Source organism: Condylostylus longicornis, unplaced genomic scaffold (genome assembly GCF_029603195.1).
Source record: "Condylostylus longicornis isolate FDR11 unplaced genomic scaffold, ASM2960319v2 ptg000028l, whole genome shotgun sequence".
Classification (NCBI taxonomy): Eukaryota; Metazoa; Arthropoda; class Insecta; order Diptera; family Dolichopodidae; genus Condylostylus; species Condylostylus longicornis.
The window spans coordinates 6,839,557-6,859,155 of NW_026577997.1; the positions used below are offsets into that span (position 1 = coordinate 6,839,557).

Below are 19,599 nucleotides of genomic sequence, written 5' to 3' on the forward strand. Positions count from 1 at the left end.
TCTAGATATACTAATTAATACTTATAATAAAATATTCATTCATCGATATGATAATAAATACATATATGAAATGATGTGTAAATGCATACATATATACATATATGTTATGTGCTAATAAATAATATTGTAATTCATTAATTTTTTTTTCTATTTTTCTTAAAAAACTTATAAATATTGATTTTATATGAGAAATTATTTCAATATTACATTATCGGTGCATAGCAGTATAAAATTATAAATCATATATAAAAAAAAATTTAAATTATATCAGTGTTGAAAATTTTTTAAAACATCTATAGCTATGAGAAAATCAGCAATATAAGTTCCAAACTCAGAAAATATTTTATCTATGTATATCTATTTATATAAGACAGCAGTGCTATCAAATGCATTATTAATATTACATATATACAATATAATAAAATTTAGTATAACAAGAGAAAGAGATGAGTAAAAGCAATTTTAAAATAGAAATGCTTTCATAGAGAGGGAATTCAGGAAATTGATTTGATAGCCCGTCATCGGGCGACAGTCGTAATTTTTCTTAAATATTTTTGCTTGCGATTAAAGAAATATGACATTAAAAGTGAATTTGTTGAAATCCTTCGCCCGTATATTCTATTGCAAGCAATATAAAAAGATATTCCGAATTTATAAAGGCAGTAAATTTTATTGTGCTAATAATAACATTCAAGTAAGATACTGCAATTAAATACAATAACATTTTCTATACAGAATGGGCCGCGCCGCAGTCGTATGTTAGTTCAATATTTAGTTTATCCACTGCACGAACATTTTCGAAAAAAAATCAAAAATAAAATAATTCGGGTTCGTTCCCATCGTCGGGCGCCAGTGGAAATTTTTTTATATTTTCCGTGCAACTCAGGAAATATTGCAGTTGAGGTGATTGTTGTTAAACCATTTCATTGCTTAATTAGCTAAAATTCCGTGGGGATGTTTAAACAATAAATACTCTGAATTTTGATAGAAATATGGTACAGCACAATAATATTTTTGAAGGAATATGTTCTTCAATAATTAGTTTTATTAAAGCACGAGTATTTCTGACGAATAACAGACACAAACCTCATGTGTTTCCAAAATCGAATGACGTATAGTTGTTACCCATACAATATGTTGACTGCAAATAAGTCAGAAACAAAACGATAGGTGTCTCACTCTCTTTTTGTGAGGCATTCCTTTTTTACTCCTCTATAATATAAAATGAATTTTTTTTTGCAAAATTTCTTTTGATTAAAATTTATAGTGTTATCTTTAATATCCTTAAATAAACTTAGGGTCCATAATATTATCACATCACGCTATGCACAATATATATATGTATGTATATATAAAAAATATAAAATTTATTTTATGGAAATTTATATGCTATTAAGAAATTTCAATAAATTTATTATTTATGAATAAAAACAGAGAAAAAAAGAGAGACAAAAACTCCAAAGGAGGATATAATTTAAAAGGATACCTTATTATCAAAGAAGAGCAACAGAAAGGATAATTTTTTGTTTTTACTCATGCATAAATATATAGGCAATAGGGACTTTTTTTTTCTTTCTTTTATATAAATTGTGAACGATAACTAATTATAAATTAATTGTGCACAAGTTTTTCTTTTCATTTATTTTTCTTTATATAAATTAAAAGGATATATTGAAAATAATTAAATTATATTGTTATATGAAGTGTATAACATGCCCTTTTAATAAATATATATATAGATAAAACTATACGTATATGTATATATAAAGTGTTATTTAATTTTAATTAGTGTCGTTTTAAAAGTAGAAAGTATAAAATATTAAAAGTTAATTGTGTTATTGAGGCATCATTTTAATATTTTACCTTTATTGAAATTTATATTTTTATAATAGACACATGATATGATAAAACAGTATGGGTTCATTTAATATAAAATTTAAAGATATTGGAAATATATTCCTCTTCTATTTTGTATAATAATTAACACAAAATTGTAGATGAAATAAAAATTTGAATATATTACAAAATAATTATAATTTAATTGATATTAATAATGGTATTGAAATAAATTCCGAATCATTTGTCCCCATACCGCAAAGGTCATCTTTTAACAATTAAAGTCGAAAATAAAGTACACAATTGCCATCTATTGTTTATTTGCAAAATTATTATCAAAATTCTCAATATGAGAGAAATAATCAGCTGATCCGTACTCAAAATAATTAAAATTATTTAATTTACAATTTTATTAAAATTGGATAAATTGAGCTGATTGATAAAGAAAGTGTTAAATGAAATAAAACAATACAAATCAGCAGATTAGGATGACTGTACTTGTGTATTGCTGTTGACCTACTTATTGATTGTTGATATTAAAATGCCTTATGGAGTAGTCATGGCGATAATTTGGCGAATTGAGATGACTGTAATTGTTTATTATTGTTGAACTACGCTGACTTAATACAGCAAGCATAGTTCTTTTTAAATCTCTTAATTTTAAATTAAATTAACAAAATTTTACAAAATTTTACTCTCTATATCAGAAAATATTTAATTTCCGGTTGAAGATATTAGCTAATTAAGTTTTATATATATATATATAAATTAATCACATAATAATTAATTGAATTTAGTTAATTTATTAGCTAATTTTGTTTTTAATTTTTTTTTTAATTAAATTTCTCTAATAGCAATATAATATGATTAACTAAGCTTTATAATTCGATATCAAATAACTCACCTATCATTGATGATCTCAAACATATTATTTAAATTTCTATTATTAATATCATTATCATTATTATTATTAGCATTATTATTATAAGAAATTACTTCATCATTTCGTTCAGATTCTTCCATAATTTTATTATTTTTTTTAATAAAAAATCAATTTTAGAATTTCGTTTATTTTTGTTAGTGAATTTTGTTATACTTTCTTATTCAAAGAAAAAAATTTAAAATCACCAATTAATTTTCGTTGTCGCTGTTTTTTTTTCGCTCAATTTTATAAAATACAAGAAATATGATAAAATTTCTTTTAAAATTAAAAACTTTATTTAATTATTTTAAATTTTAATTGATTTGTTGTTGGTTTTCAAAATTTAATATTAAAATAATCAAAATTTAATGGTTCGAGATTAAATTTCATACAATACTAAAAAAAACACACAAAATCAACAACAAATTTTTGTATTGTATTTCTCGATAGATATTACTTAATAAACATTGAGACCTCTCAGTTCTGATCACATTTAAATTATAATAATAATTATTTAATACACAGAGAATACACAAATTCGGACAATACAAAAAATGTATAACAGAAAATTACAAAAAAAAAATATTTAGATTTTTGTGTTTTTTAGAGAGAGGATGTCAGTCGATTGCAATACGAATTGTTACTAAAATCTCGGTATACTAAAAATTATGTATGAGAAATTTATTTAACAGTAAATCCAGAATAATTTATTTTTTTTTCTCCCATTTATTATTATTTTATTATTGTTATTGTTGTTGTTTAATCGCCTCTTTTTTTTTCTCATATTATTTTCAAAGCTGATTAAACAAAAAAAAAAATTTAGTGTGATTATTATTTTAGTAAAGTATTTTATGTAAGTTGCAAAATCAACACGACAATAAACAATAATACAAACTATTATTATTATTTACTATTACGTATATAATTTGTAGAGATTGTAGAGATTATCATGTCATTTGGTGATCATTAACACTACACATATATATAAACTATAAGAATAAAAATAGATTAAATAAATTTTTTTACATAAAAAGATAAAAATTTTAATTGATAATGACTGTAAACTGTTAATAATCTGGAAAATCTAGAAAATATTAAAGGTGAAAAATAAGAGGGACGGGAAAGTAAGAAAATTAAAATTATTGTCTATTTTATAATAAGACAGACATTCTTTAAAATAATTCATTGTAATTGGTGAAATTAATTGTGGCATCAAAGTTCTTATAGTCGGGCGCCATTAAAAACATTTATATAAGTATATTAGGATTTAATGTTACCGCTGAGTTAATTGAAAGTCACTATCTAATGTGAATTATATAAACAAATTAATTCTAAAATTCATGGATATAATTGGAAAGTTGGAAAATTATGAACCTTTATTGAGCAGAGCAGAGGTCATGAGCAATAATACTATTTTACTATTTTTCTATCAAAGTCTTGTGAAAATCAGGTCTCCGTTTTATTATCCGAGTATAATTTGGTTTATCTGACCATTGGTGCAGTGGTTATGGCACCGGTCCTCTAACCGAAGGGTCTCGGGTTCAAACCCCGGTCAGGTCACTATAAAAATTATATTCAATATTATTATAACTTAATATACAATACTAATAAATATTATACAAGTAATTTTCAAATATTCGTAATATTCCATATTAAAAAAAAAAACTAAGAAAAATAAACAGTAAATATTAATAACCTCAAATAATTAATGTAAATAAAACTACGGCAGATTAGTCACCTACCTAGTTAAACTCTATGACGCTATGAAACTAGTGCATGAGAAATCATGCACTAGCCCTATGCTCCTTCTAGGAGTGAATAAGGAGAAAAAAAAATAATTTGGTTACTTCAATCATCAAATAGTTAAATGGATCTATCTATAACATTTTATAATCAATTTAATTATGTCACACAGCTCTGATGCCAATATGAGCATTATCTGACCCCATGTAGGGCGCCACTTGTTTATTAATCATTGACCGTGATTTTTGTTTAATAATTTTAAATAAATAAAATTTTATAATACTTTATATTAGGCAACAGAATAAAACGGATCTTAATAATGAGGGTCAATCATTCATGTAAGTTCTGGATTGATTTTTATATTTTTATTTACATACATATGAACTAATAAAATGATTCATAATACCTTCTCTTATTTTTTAAATTTATACAACTAAAGTTCATTAATTCAAATGGGAACAAACAATAATAATATAGTGAATATTTTTTTTTTGAGTTAAATATGATAGGAGAGAAAGATAAAGCGCATCGAAAAAATTATCAACAACACAATTTTTTTTTTACATATTATGTACAAAGATGATTTATATGTACATATTTATGTACATTTATATACAAAGTGACGAGATCAAAACAATCATGTGAATAAAAAACAAAAGCACATTATGTCTAAAGTCTAACCTTAATTATTACTCATAATATTTATGGGGTTGTTTAAGGGGCATGTATATAAAGTTTATTATGGAAAATTACTGTTACACAGCAATGCAGCAATAATACATTGGAAATATTAAGAAACTAAAGCAAAAATTTAGTACACATTTTAAATTTAAAATTTATTCCAAATGATTTTATTTTATGTGGTAGCTTTATATAACAGTTTGTTACAAAATGTTATGTTTTATATAATTAATCTATATTGTGAATTGCCTAAATTTTTAATATATATTTTAGGAACAACAAAAAATACTGTGATGACATTAAAATTATTTTTAATTTTTCAAATATACAAGCATATTCGAATATGCGCCACTGTATAAATACCCTGCACATCGCTATAATATTTAAAGCGATATACAACGTATGTCGTTTATATGTATAGGTATTAATTTGATATTAAAATTATGTAATTTTTAATTATACAAAAAAAAAAAAGAAATTATAATTTTTGATATAATGCCAAATTTTCTAATATAAAATTTGTATGTTGTGGTATGGCGCTGCATTGTGATACTTGTTTTGTGTAAATGCCATCAACTGTCATTATTAACATTATTTTTTTTTTATAAATTACAAACCCATATATTTTAATGTGCGACAGTAAGGTTTGTAAATGTATAAGGTGATGATTCTTTAGGGAGCACAATATTGCATTCCGTATTTTACAGAGTTAAAAATGGTTAGAACTGCTTGCCAAAGAAGTGAATGTAAAAACTCAATGGTTTCCTATATATACAGCCATTTTTGTTAACATCCATTCCAAGAGGAGTAAGATTATCATTCCAAAAGACTCGAGGGGATTGTTTGAAATTTTTTCTTACGTATATTTTTGGAAATAGACTTTGTACTAGTTTAAATCTCAATTACATTTTAATAAAAAAAGCTGCCATTTCAAAATAGGCCAGTTGCGCAATACACAGTGCCGGATCTGCCATATTTACAAAGTAGGCAATGTGCACCGGAAATCAGGGGCGCAACAATTATGTTCAATGTGCAATGTTTATTGTATATTGTTCACTGTTTTAAAATTGGAAGGTCCACTTTTTGGAAACCGTGTAGTTCGCCGAACAAGTCACAACCGTTACGACAATACGTTATAAAAAATATGATGAAAATACAATTTTTAATACCACATACCATAAATTTTTGACATGTGACTGTGGTATTCTAAAGTTTTGTAAGGTATTCAAGTAACATTCAAATATTTTTCAAAAATTTTAATGCCAACCTCAAAAAAATGTTTTTGTTTTTTTTAAAAATTTATAATAATATTATAAATTAAAAGTTCATTGTTTTATTTTGATATTTTGCCAAATTAAGAATTAAAATAATTAGAAAAAAATATTTGTTAACAAATTTTTATACAAATACAGTTTCTAATTGTCATAAAATATTCGGAAAACTTGGAAACTTTGAAGAATATTTCTATAGTTACATATATGTATAGATAGGCTGTAATTTCTATAAAATACCCACGCATACAGATTCACAAACATCACAGAAAATTTTTGCAACACCACGTTGTTCAAATTGCCATACTGATATTGACTAATTATTTCCAAAATCTAGCCGACTTTTCACGAAAACTAAATAATTGGTAGAATTTCATAAAATTTTTAGAGTCGAATAATTTCAAAAAAATTTGGGAATAAATTAGTTGAGAATTAGCAGCCAATTCTCATTTTGATTTAAATTCAAAAATCCCTTCCAATACTGAGCAATATTCTTGCTCAAATTCAAAATAAATAAATTATAATCAGATTTGATTCACAAAAAATATTAAAAGTACATTAAAATCACAATGAAATTTATTAAGAAATTTTTATAGATTAAGCTGGAAAAAAAGTCAATATTTATTTAAAAAATTAATTTTTTAAAATACAATGTAATATTTTTTGTTTATTTTTCATTCCAGTATAGTGTCTGCCTAGGCTATATTACAATATAAAATTTAAAAAATGAATAGAATTTCCTCTTATCCTCTTCGATTCCCATAATTCATTTAATATTTTCATATTGTGTATATAGCATATTTGTATATTGTGCTACATAGGCATCACTACATATACGGAATTCTTTTCCTGAATTTCTACATTCATATATATATATGTACATTAATTTCTATACAAATCAAGGTATTTTATAATATACCCTCATACTATCTACATAAACACAGTTTTGCTTCTATTTGCTTTAACAAAATCACTAGATTCATTATAAAATATGATGTGCTTTTTAAAAATTTTTTTCATATATACGAAAATTAGAATATGAGAATAAAATATTTGCGAAAGGTCATTCATAATAAAACCAGATGTGCTTTATAAAGCACACAATATTATGTACATATGAGTAGTCAAAGCGAAAACTATAAAATATTTAACACTTTTTTTCTTTACACACAAAAAATTTCGCATCCATTGTACATATGAAATTATAAGAGGGTGCCAAATGTAAGGTTTCATGTGATTGTTGTTCTTTAATTCAAAAATTAAAAAAAAAAAAACATTCTATGAGCATCCCATTTAGGAAATTTTTATGAAAATTGCGTTCTCATATGCTTGTTTTATTCGTGAATTTGGTACGGATATATAAGTTTGTATGTATATAGTACTACGTATATGACTTATGTGCACATTCATGTTACATATATGGAAAAAAATTTCGGATTATTTATTTTGTTATACTGAACTTTTTTGAAACCGGAAAACATAATTTTTGTTTTTTCCTATATCTACATGTTAACAATTTTTTTTTTTAGTTTATTGCGGTATAACAAAATTTTCGCCAAATTAATTATATATATATATATATGAAATGATGAGAAGATTATTGTTGCTGATTCATTTTGTTGACCCTTTTGTTTTAATAAATAATTTTATATAAAAGTTTAATGAATTTATAAAATTAAATTTCAAATATAAATTAAAAAGTCATTAAAGTTTAAACATTTTAAGCAGTAAAATTTTATTTGAAGAATGGAAACTTTAGAATTATAGAAAAATTCATTTAGAAAGTAGGAAGAGTTTGTCTTTAATCTGAAGTTATCTAACATAAATAGTTTATAATAATCCAGTTATTGCTTATATTATAATTTTATATCAAATTTCCAATTTAATATTGGATTTTGCTTTATTCTCCCATAATATCAAATTAAAATTTTAAATTAAATTTAACTATTTAAAAAAATATTTAAAAAATTTATAATTATTTCATATTTTTCTGTTATACTAGAAAAGTATTAGTGTTAAAGATATTTAATTTATTCTTATCGCAATGAATATGATTTTTACTAAAATGTTTAAGAAAATTAATATTTTTGCATACTTTAAGGAGAACTATATAGAAAATTATTAGAGTCAAAATTGCATATACTCGCAATATTCAAAGAATTATTGTTGCTTTTACTTGAAATAAATAATTAATAGTAAAGTAATAAATTAGATTCACAAATGAAATTTTATTTTTTCAATAAAAAAACACTTAAAAAAGTGTTATACACTTAATATTTATAGAAATAATTTAAATTTTAAATTAATATAAAAAATGATTTTACATAAGATAATTTTGATAATTTTGAATAATTATGCATGCGGCTACATAAACTGTACGACAGTTTTGTATCGAAATTATATGCATAATGTGTATGTATAATATTTTTATGGATAATTGTGTTATACAGAAAAAAAAATTAGCCTATTGATTTGAGAACTAAATGTTGTTACTACGAGACTGCTGTGAAATTTATTGTCCAGCAAGCGTACATTCCGAAAAATTAATTGATCTATTAATTTTCGAGGTACACTTAGTGTCAGTTGTCTTAAATTAATATTACTTAGGAATAAGAGCAGTGAATATCATATGTACCAGAACCAATTGTGAGAATCTTCTAATGTAGGTAATATTTGTATGAATGTATGGTTGTGTAGTCTTTATGCAAGGTATCCTTTATTTTATTTGTAAATTTTTTTCTCAAAATATTTAAAAAATCCTTCTGAAAATTTTTTTAATATCTTTGCTGTTTTTTGTTTTTTTTTCATGCCTTTGTTTTCTATTGCCATTTTTTAAATTTTCTTAAACTAAAATTGTTTTTGAAGATCTTTTACCGTACTTCTTTTTATTTTAACGATTTTTTTTCTTGCAGCTCCGGTATTTCATTTTCAAAACAAAATATAAGGCAAGAAAAAAATAAAAAACTTTTATTTTTCAACTGTGTTTCATAGAAATTAGTTGTTATGCTCTTAAACTATAAAACAGAAAACACAAGACGTATTAGAAATTATTCGCCAGATTTATAACACAGCTAGGCTTTTTCAAAGCTCAGCTGCCACTGAACAGTTTGTAATTGTAAATGTTGTTTCTAACAATAAAAGTGGGAACAAAAGACTCCTGTTGTGTCGTTGGAACAAAATATTATCGGCCTAAGTCCTCTCAAGGAAAACGGTCGCGTTTATTTTAACATTTTAATATTTTGTCACAAATTTTTTTCTTTGCATTTTTATTAATATCGGGGCGTACAATAAGAACTTATTAGTTGACATTGCCTTTCCTACAGCTTTCAAAATAATTTATTCACGTAACAATTACCGTAGAGTGGACATGATCAACTATATATTTATCCTTGCTTTTTCTTTTTGTTTCATATCGTATCTCTAATATAAAATTGAATGTTTGGTATGTAAATGTATGTATATGTATGTAAAGTACATAGTTAATGCCGTAAAAAAATAAAACTAGGTTAATGTATTCATACCTTGAATGCAGATTTTTTTTTGTTTCTATTTTTTTTTTCAATTATTTTATCTTTTCTTTTTCTTCTTCTCCAATTTGCGTTTTTTTTTTTATTCTTAAAGCATGCATTTACATTCATGGTTGTTTGTATATCTAAATCTAAATTATATTTTCAATAAAATTACATTACATACAATAATTATTTAATATATACATACATACATACACAAACAAAGGAAAATAGAAGAGAATACGGAAAATGAAATGAGAAGCACGTGTAAATTTGTTTTTGATTCAATTTGCTATTGCTGCAATGCAAGAGTCAAATTAAGATATTTGGCATTTAATATGTACACGTACACAAATAGCAGATATCCTTTATATTCTCTTATTTTCACAAATTTTTTTTTTTTCGAAAATTTAAGTTGTATACATATTTACTTATAAAAAAACAGAATAAGAAAAATTCCTAGAACTAAATGAAAAATAACTTTTATCATGCTATAAAACCATAAATTATTCAAGGATTTGTTTTTTTGAAAAATAACTGTTATACTTTAAAGAATATTGATTGTAAATAATTGAAATTGACTTAAATTAAATATTTTCAAGAAAACTTTCGAGAATTATAAAACTATAAATGACTGTTTTGCAATTAAGAAATTGCCATTTTTAAAGAATTCGCGTGAAGTGAAACTGTTATACGAAGGATCTAAATTGTGAGAGTAAATATTTGCGTTGATTGAAATTGAAATACTTTATTTTGAATTCTCTATAGAATTTTAAAAATAAATTTGTTTTTCGAATTCAGAAAAATTTTTGTCTTCATTGTAGTTCAATAATGTGAATCATGATTTATAAGATTTAATTATTATATAACAGAGTAAATTATATGAGAGAACACAATCCGTATACTAATAAAATATTTATAAAATATTGGAAAATTGTTTCTCATTAAAAATTAATATTAATTTTGCTTCATAGAATTTTCTCTGGTTCATATAAGAGGTGAGAGTGAAGAAATAAATACAACAGAATGAATCCTGGCTGAGGCAGTTCATTCTCAAAAGCGACACAATATTTCATATCAACTTTTATATTTTCAATTTGTTCATATTCAACTTCAAAGTCTCTCTAATATATTATAAATCAATGATTGTAAAATAGTTCACAATAATTTGTATTCACAATAATTTCAAAAATTCTGAAATAAACTGTTATACTGAAGGTAATTCTTGTAATATCTAATGAAAAATTAGATTCTAAATTATTTCATGGAAATTTATACAATTCTTAAAGTTCTAAATGATTTATTTATATACTAATTACTAATTAGTATTTAAATTGAAATATAGATGGAATTTCATATATGTACGTATACGTAAATTAAATATTTTAACATGATATAAATTGTGTATAATAATTATGAAATTATAAAGAAATTTAAAATGACTCAGTAATGAAAATTAGTTTTTTGTTTTTGTTTTTAATGAAAATACTTAAGGCTAAAATTATTACAGAAATAATTATTTCAAAATAATATAAAATTCATCTTCTGTAGAATACAATAAATCCCCTATGGGTGAAATATTCATAAAAAATGTTAGTCATAATTTTAAAATTTCCTAAAACTACATAAATATTTTTATAGGAAAAATTATATGTAATAATAAGGGTTGAGGGAGTAAAAAATTTCATCACAAAAACTATTTTACGTACAGAAAGGAATTCTGTCACTATCTTTCTTTCTCTGCCCACATTTTTAGCCTCATATCGCTTTCAATTCATAGAAATTAAAATTAAAATTGAAATTAAAATTGCTTGTAACAAAATATTTTTAAGGGTTTAAAAAAAAAATTCAGAAATTGCTAAAATTTTAAGACTTGTATAACACATAAGTGTTATGGTTTTCGATAAAATTAATTGAGAGATCATTTATATAGAAATTTCTGGAGTTATGTTTAATATTCTGCCAGTTTAGGAAGGTCAAATATGAATTACGTCCATATAGAGAAGAGATTTGAATTACTACAGTCTTATTGAGCCCGGTTGCCGGATAAATCAAATTAAAGTTAAATTTGAGCTTATATTTTTTTTCAACCACTCAAAACCAATACGTTTAATCCTGATTTGGTATTGTAATTAATTTAATTCTTTTAATTTCTCTCAAATTTTTTTAAAGTATGAATGAAAATTTTAAAGTATGAAGTATGAAATCGCTTTTCATACATTAAAATATTTATTTAAACATTGAATTAGATCATGCTATAAAATCAATCTAATTGTAATAAAAAAAAAAATATAATTTTTTCTGCTTACAATAAAATAATCAACATTAATATTTAATCGTAAAATATCATACATAATATGTCATACATAACATATCATACATAACATATCATACATAATGTATTAAATCAATTTAATCTATGTTGTATATATATACTCGTAAGTTGTAACAAATTGATGGCTGTTACCGAAATTAAAAAGTTGTTATCCATTTTATTCCTACATACATATATTTATATTATGTATTTGATTTGAATATTAAAATATTAATAATAATTTTAAACTGTTATTCATTCAATATTATTACACTATACCCTAAATATATTTAAAATAAACAATTTAAGTTCTATTCATATACACACAAACATACGACACACAATGTTGTCTTGTATAACAGACAACATTTAAGAATCATTTTTATAATTTTATCACAATTTTTTATTTTAATATTCGGAACGTACGACACAATATAACATAAAAATGTAGGTGTTATATAGAACATTATACTTACTTGTATAATAAAAATAGAAAAATTGAGTAATTTAAAATGATCATTAAATCATTTTTTTTTTTATTTTCTATACAGAATTCTGTTGAATAAAATGTTAAAAAAAAAAAAGACGCTTCACGAAAAATAACATACATACTGTGTATATCCGTTTGTATATCAGTGTATAACAAATAAATTGTTGTGATTTCACGTCATTCTTGTTTAAAACGAAAAATCCAAATGATATACAAAAGAGTGAAAATATTCAATTTGATTCAAATTAATTTCACATAAATAATATTTTTATTGAAATTTACACGTACATTTTTGTTATACATATATGTATATTAGTTTTAAATCTGGGTAGATTTATACACGTGTACATATGTAATAATAAATTTGTTCATATATTATTTGCACACGTATTAAAATGTACGAGTGTACATGAAATCGAATTTTTAATAAAAAGAGAATTTGTTTAGGGTCGTATGAGAAAAAGAAAATTTTTTATGATTTTGTGTTGTTTTTTTTCTTGGAAAATGTCAAATACATTTGAAATTTTTTTTTTTATTTTATTCAAAAAATTTAGAAATTATTTTAATTATCTATATAGTAATTTTTTATTCACATTATTTTTTATTTAGTTTTTATTTAAATTTTAAGAATTTCGATGAACTAAAATATTTAAATTTAAAAATGACAATGACCCAAAATTTCTTTTATGGTTCATAGGGTAAAATGTAAAAAAAAATTTTTTTTTTTGAAGAAAATAAAATAATTTTTATTTACGGATCTTTAATAACTTACAATTTGTAATTAATTTATAAGTTCATTTATAATACTGAAAGAATTCTTCAATTATTTTTCAATTTAATCTTTCAAATATAATAGTTTTTATGAATACTTAGGGTAACTAATTTTTGAGTTTCATAGTACAGTTATATACAGTTGTTAATTTAAATTCAGCTGGATTGGATATGAGTTGCTGAATTTAAATTAACTTTCGGAATAAATTTTCGGAATTAACTTTCAAAATTGTCTGACTACATCATGGAGAAGCTCTAAAGTATATTTTAATATTGTTTTGTTATACGAACATGTGTAAGACTTACAATTAAAATAATTAAAATTTTTAATTTATTAATTTATAGCTTTTAACTATATAGTTGTATAGCTCATTAACTTTGATTCAAAAACTTTTTAGGAAAACGTCATAAATAATTATGCAAAACTGTTATATTATAATTTATTATGATTAACTATTATAATTGTAATAATATTATAATGTAATTATGTCTCATAAAATATTCATGTTTTTTTTTTCTCTGAAATATGAATTATGTGTACGTGTATCTTATTTACTATACCATATTGCATATAAATATTATATGGGATAGAGCTGAACATAATCTCATTATAATTTCAAATATAAGATATTATGTTTTAAGTATTCGAAAATATTTATTATACGCTAATGCTCTATTCTATTATATTGTATAAGATTATGTTAATGTTCGTTGCTGTTTTATAGCATACAAAAATTTTTCTCTTATTCACGTTTTAAAATTATTTTATTACTGTTATAATATTATTTACTGCTCCTATCCTGCATGACTCCTGTCATGATTTATTTATGTTTGTTATTATTATTTGTATTATACTTGTATAATTTCCCTTTTCTCTTCTCATTTTCTCTCTTTCCTTTACACCCTCTTCTTAAAGTATGTATAATGATAATCTTCTTATAATGTTTGCGCGTATAACAAATAATAATATAAGTAATATGTAATATTTTTCTTTTGAAAAGGAATGAACTTTTTCTGTTTACTACAACACGGTATGTGTGTTTTTACACCTACACGTATTTTTTATTATTGTCACTTTTTTTAAATTCATTTGAATTGAATATTTTTTTTTTGTTTGTTTCAAAAAGAAAGTATTCCATTTTTTCATTTTTTTCATAAATTTTTCTCTGAATCATGTTTTTTTTTTTAATATACATAAGGCGTAAAGTACGTGTGAAAGAAAATAAATCTGTTAAATGTGAAAATTGAATAAAGAAGTCCATTGAAAAATATGTTTTGAGAAAATGTTGAAAATTTTAAATATGCTTATAACGCAATATGTTTGGAAAATATTTTGAAAAAAAAATTTATTTTTTTAAAGAATGAATTCTTGTTTTTTATGCTCATACATAATTTTTATAAATAGAGCTATAGGGGTATGCATAGTAGGTGCCTATAATTATGTATAACACTTATACGAAATAGATGACGACGACGCCCCTTTGCATTTGTCATTAAAAAAAAGTTTCAAAATGAAATATTTGTGAAATTTTTTTCCAATTTTTCTTTTTCTTGTTTGTAACAATATTTTTTAAATTTTATTTATAATTTTTAATAATTAAAAGTAATAAAGATTAAAAAATTAAAAAAAAAAAATGCTAAAATCTGAATGAAATCTAAAATGTGTTAAAATGCTTTTAGTGTTTTCTTATATTCTACAAGTCTACACTACAATTCCCGTTCTCTCCAACTCTACAACATTATATGAGTTAGCATGGCTATTAGACAAAATGCGAAAATGTACATATACAAATAATTAATTTAAATGTGAAAATAATGTTAAAAATCACTTAAAAATTAATTATTTTTAATGGTTTTTAACGATGTCATTTAAAAGTTGTGTATAATAGATAGGTGTATAAGTGTCTACATTAATATTCATGTAGAAAATTAATGTTTAAGGCTTAATACAATGTAGGTGTTAAATTTCAATTTTCTCAATGGAAGAATGGAAAAATTTTTAAAAAAATTAAAAATAAAATATTTCAATTGTAGTCTTTATTTAAAATATGTTTAAATACATATATCAATTCGAGTGTGCACAATTTCACCTATTTAAATCTGTTATACGGAATATTGTCATTAAGAATATTTTAATGAATTTATGACTAGCAATTGAAATAAGCAATTTTTATTAAAGAATTATTGTAAAATATTAAAATTACTTTGAAATTTATTCCGAAATATTCTAGTATACTAGCAGTATATTTAGAATTTTTATTGAAGTAGAGGAAAATCACGTATAATATTTGTAATTCTAGACCAGCAGCCCTAATAAATCGAAAATCGTTCCACGAAATTTGAATAACATAATAAGGCCCAAGATCAAATTAAATTTTTTAATAATTTTAAATTATATGCTCAGAATTTAATTAAAATTTGCTTCAAATTACTGAAATACGACTATAATTGAGTTCATTATGAATTTATTAATGTTCTAATATTAATAATGAAATTTCTAGTTTGTGTAGAAGTACATCTCTATGAATACAAAGCCCAATATCACCTAATTTTTTAAATTATTGATGTAAAATGCATTTGTCAATTAAGTTTTTGGCACAATTTGTAATTTTTTAATACGAAATAATTTCTAAGGTCTATTTTTTTTTCATTTTCTGGGATGTTTATTTGAGAAATACCGAGTTATATTAAATTAATGCACGAAGGTATTGTGTTTACTAGTTGCGATACGAGAGGTATTGCAGAGAGATAAACCGTTTAATCGTAATTCTGGAGGTAATGCTGTGCGGTAATGCGTTTAGTTGTAGTGCTGAAGGTAATGCTGTGAGGTAAGACGTTTACTTGCAATCCGGGAGGTTATGCAGTGAGGCAACACGATTACTTGTAATCCGGTTCAATTTTCAATATAATTTCAATTTAATTTTTTCAAGATTTCATAAAATTATAAATTATGCATTGATTTTTCATTATTGCAATTTAAAAGCAACCTCAAATTTTAATATTTCAATTTAATCTTATTAATTCCAAAAAAAAAGAATTATTTTATTAAAATTAATTTTAAAAACTCACCTTTTTTTATGTAAATTAAAACTATGATTTTTTCGAACACCTAAAATTTGTTCTTTTAATGTTGAATTAGAATTTTCTTTTAATTTTGTTAAATCACTTTCAGATGGTACTTTTTCAATTAAAATTCGTATACCAGTTTTATTATCATAATAATAATCTTTAAATATTGTTAATGATGGTTTTAAAAATTTCATATTATTTTCATTATTATTATTGTTTGATGAATTTATATTATCATTTTTTAAATTATTTAAAATTTCTTCAAAATCATCAATAAAATCACTTTGTTTTGAATTATGATTTGCTTTTGTTTTATCTTTTTTATTATTATTATTAACGGTAGTATTGTTACCGCCACCGCTACTGCTACTGCCACTGCCACTACTATCATTATTACCCATTACACTATTAAAAAATTTCTCTACACTATTTGTATTATTAATTTTTTCACTATTACAACTACTATTACTACTATTTGATGATGTACTTAAATTATTACTGTTAGCACTTGCACTACTACTCTTACGGAATAAACGATTAAAACTTTGTCTAATGAATGATTCACGTTTCATAATTGGTGCACCGCTACTATTGCTGCCACCACCATTACTACCACCACCAGTAGTACTTGTACTAGCATTTGAAATTAATTTCTTTTCCGTTCCCGGTGTTAATATTGAATTAATTTGTGTAGAAGATGAAGCTGGTGTTGATTTTGGTCTAATACTAGATTGCATTGTTTTGTCACGTAATAATTTTGGTGATGATGATGAATTTGATGATGATTGACTATCACTATTACAACTTTCATTTGCACTTGTATCATCATTTAATTTTTTATTTTCTTTAATTAATTTTTTATCAACAACTTTATAATAAAAATCATCTTTATCAATTGGTTCCTGATTAAATTTACCAATACAACTATATGATTTTTTAACACCAGCTTTAATTTGTGATGATGATGGTAATGCTAATTTGGTTGTAGATTTTTTTAATGGAATTTCAATATTGGAATCAGAAAAACTTGAAATTTCTTCATTATTTTTAATAATTTCAAGTTTTGTAGGTGGAATATTTTTTAAATATTGCATAACTTTAGGATCAATGTCGGTTGATATTGATTTATAATTAGAAGAATTTTCAATATTTTCATTTATTTTAATTTTATTAATTAAATTTCCATCTGGTAAGTCATTACTAAGGATTTCCTTAGCAGTTAAATCCATTTTTGATTCTTTTGGAATTTGTTTTGATATTTCATCATGTGGACCATTAATTTCATTTGGAATTTGATCATTATTTGGTTCATCAATTTTAAGACTAAGATTTTCAATTGTTTGAGTTAAATTTTCCGATTTAGTAAAATTTTCATCTTCTTTACTATAAGTAGAATTTAATCCTATAACAATTAATTTTTCCATTTTAAAATTCGAGCCTTCTTCAACTTCTTTCTGGATTTTTTCGTCTGTAGACCTTAATTTCATATCAGCAATGCCAGTATTTGAATTATTTCTTAATATATTTGAACTACTATTTGGAATTTCAGCAATAATTAAGTCTGGGTTTTCTGGAGATTCAATTTGCTGTGATGGGGTCAGAGTATCTTTTGGTATATTTTCATTATTTTTGATATCCATATTTTCATTTTTATTATTATATTCACTATAAATTATTAGTTTTAATTAAATTGTACTTTTAATGTTTTGTAATGATTTTTTGTAATAATCTAAAATTACAATTTAATAAAATTTTTGATTTAATATTAAAAATAGAGTTGAATTGCTATTTAAAAGTTCAAATATTAGTCATAGTATCGAACTGATTTGGTTGTTGCCGAATTACAATATTTTTCAATTGAAATTTATAGCATTTAAGAAAATTCAAAAATTCTTGACAAGAATAAATCTTTGTTGAATTCTATTTAATTAAATATTTCCTAATATTTGGACTAATGCAAGCACTCAGAAATCTTCAAATTTTCATTATTAAATCCTTAAATTCTAAAATTTAATCGGATTCAAAACAAATTTGCCCACAATGTTGCAACAAATTTTATATTTATAACCTTGGAAATTTAATAATATCCAAGCGGGTAATACAATCATAAAACACAAGCATAATTGAATTCACCACATTTTTCAATTTTAAATATTTGAAGGTCTATACAAGGGATAAAAATCTGCGATTTATAAACAAAATAAAAAATAATAGCAAACAAAAGAGGCAACCTTTCTTATTATTCTAATATTGCAAAATATATTAAAAAAAAATTCATTAAAAAATATATTGAATTTCAAATAATTTTTGGCATTTAGCCAACTAAATAAATATTTGAATAAATATCAATGAAAAATACGGAAATTCTAATTAAAATTTAATATTTCTATAGTTATATGTGCATGTACACGAAATTGCATTATATGCATTGTAATATTTGAAAGTACCTACGGAACTCCATTTAAAACTTCCTCGAACAAAAGATGATTAAATGAGCCCTGATGAATTTCAAAAGCTTTGTATTTTTTTCGAATCAATCAAAATTTTCTGCAAATTTTAGTTACATTTAGAGATTCAAGATCTAATATGAATATTTTAACTAATAATAAATTAATTTCAACATTAAATCAATTTTAAATTTATTCCGGTAGATGGCTGAATATATAAAATTTACAATTTAATTTTCAGTGTTATACAGGAAGGCCTACGGAAAGGCATACCAATTCGAAAACAAGCAATTCGTACCTATATCTGGCAATACGTTAGGTTTGCAATCAACAAATTAATTGCATGTATGTGAAAAAAATTACTTATTGCTATTATCAATCAACTAAACAACAATCATTTTTCTGCAGAACCGCCACTAGAAAAAAATTATTTTAATACAAAATCGATAAATATTCTTTTCAAGGTTTTCTTTAATATTACAAAAAGTTTCTTTGATTATCATAATAAAATGCGCATATCCCCCCAGTTAGTAAGTAAATAAAAAT

At 23.2% G+C, this 19,599-nt stretch overlaps 1 protein-coding gene across 1 annotated transcript in view; it reads right to left on the bottom strand.

Moving 5' to 3' along the window:
• Positions 1-18,335, bottom strand: part of LOC129607807 (putative uncharacterized protein DDB_G0282133) — a 105,869-nt gene extending 87,534 nt beyond the window's left edge. Inside the window, exon 1 of the mRNA XM_055518988.1 lies at positions 16,607-18,335. Within this exon, the coding sequence (XP_055374963.1) occupies positions 16,607-18,246 (1,640 nt within the window). The 5' untranslated portion in view covers positions 18,247-18,335. The remainder of the gene's footprint in view (positions 1-16,606) is intronic.
• Between the last annotated feature and the right edge of the window lie 1,264 nt (positions 18,336-19,599).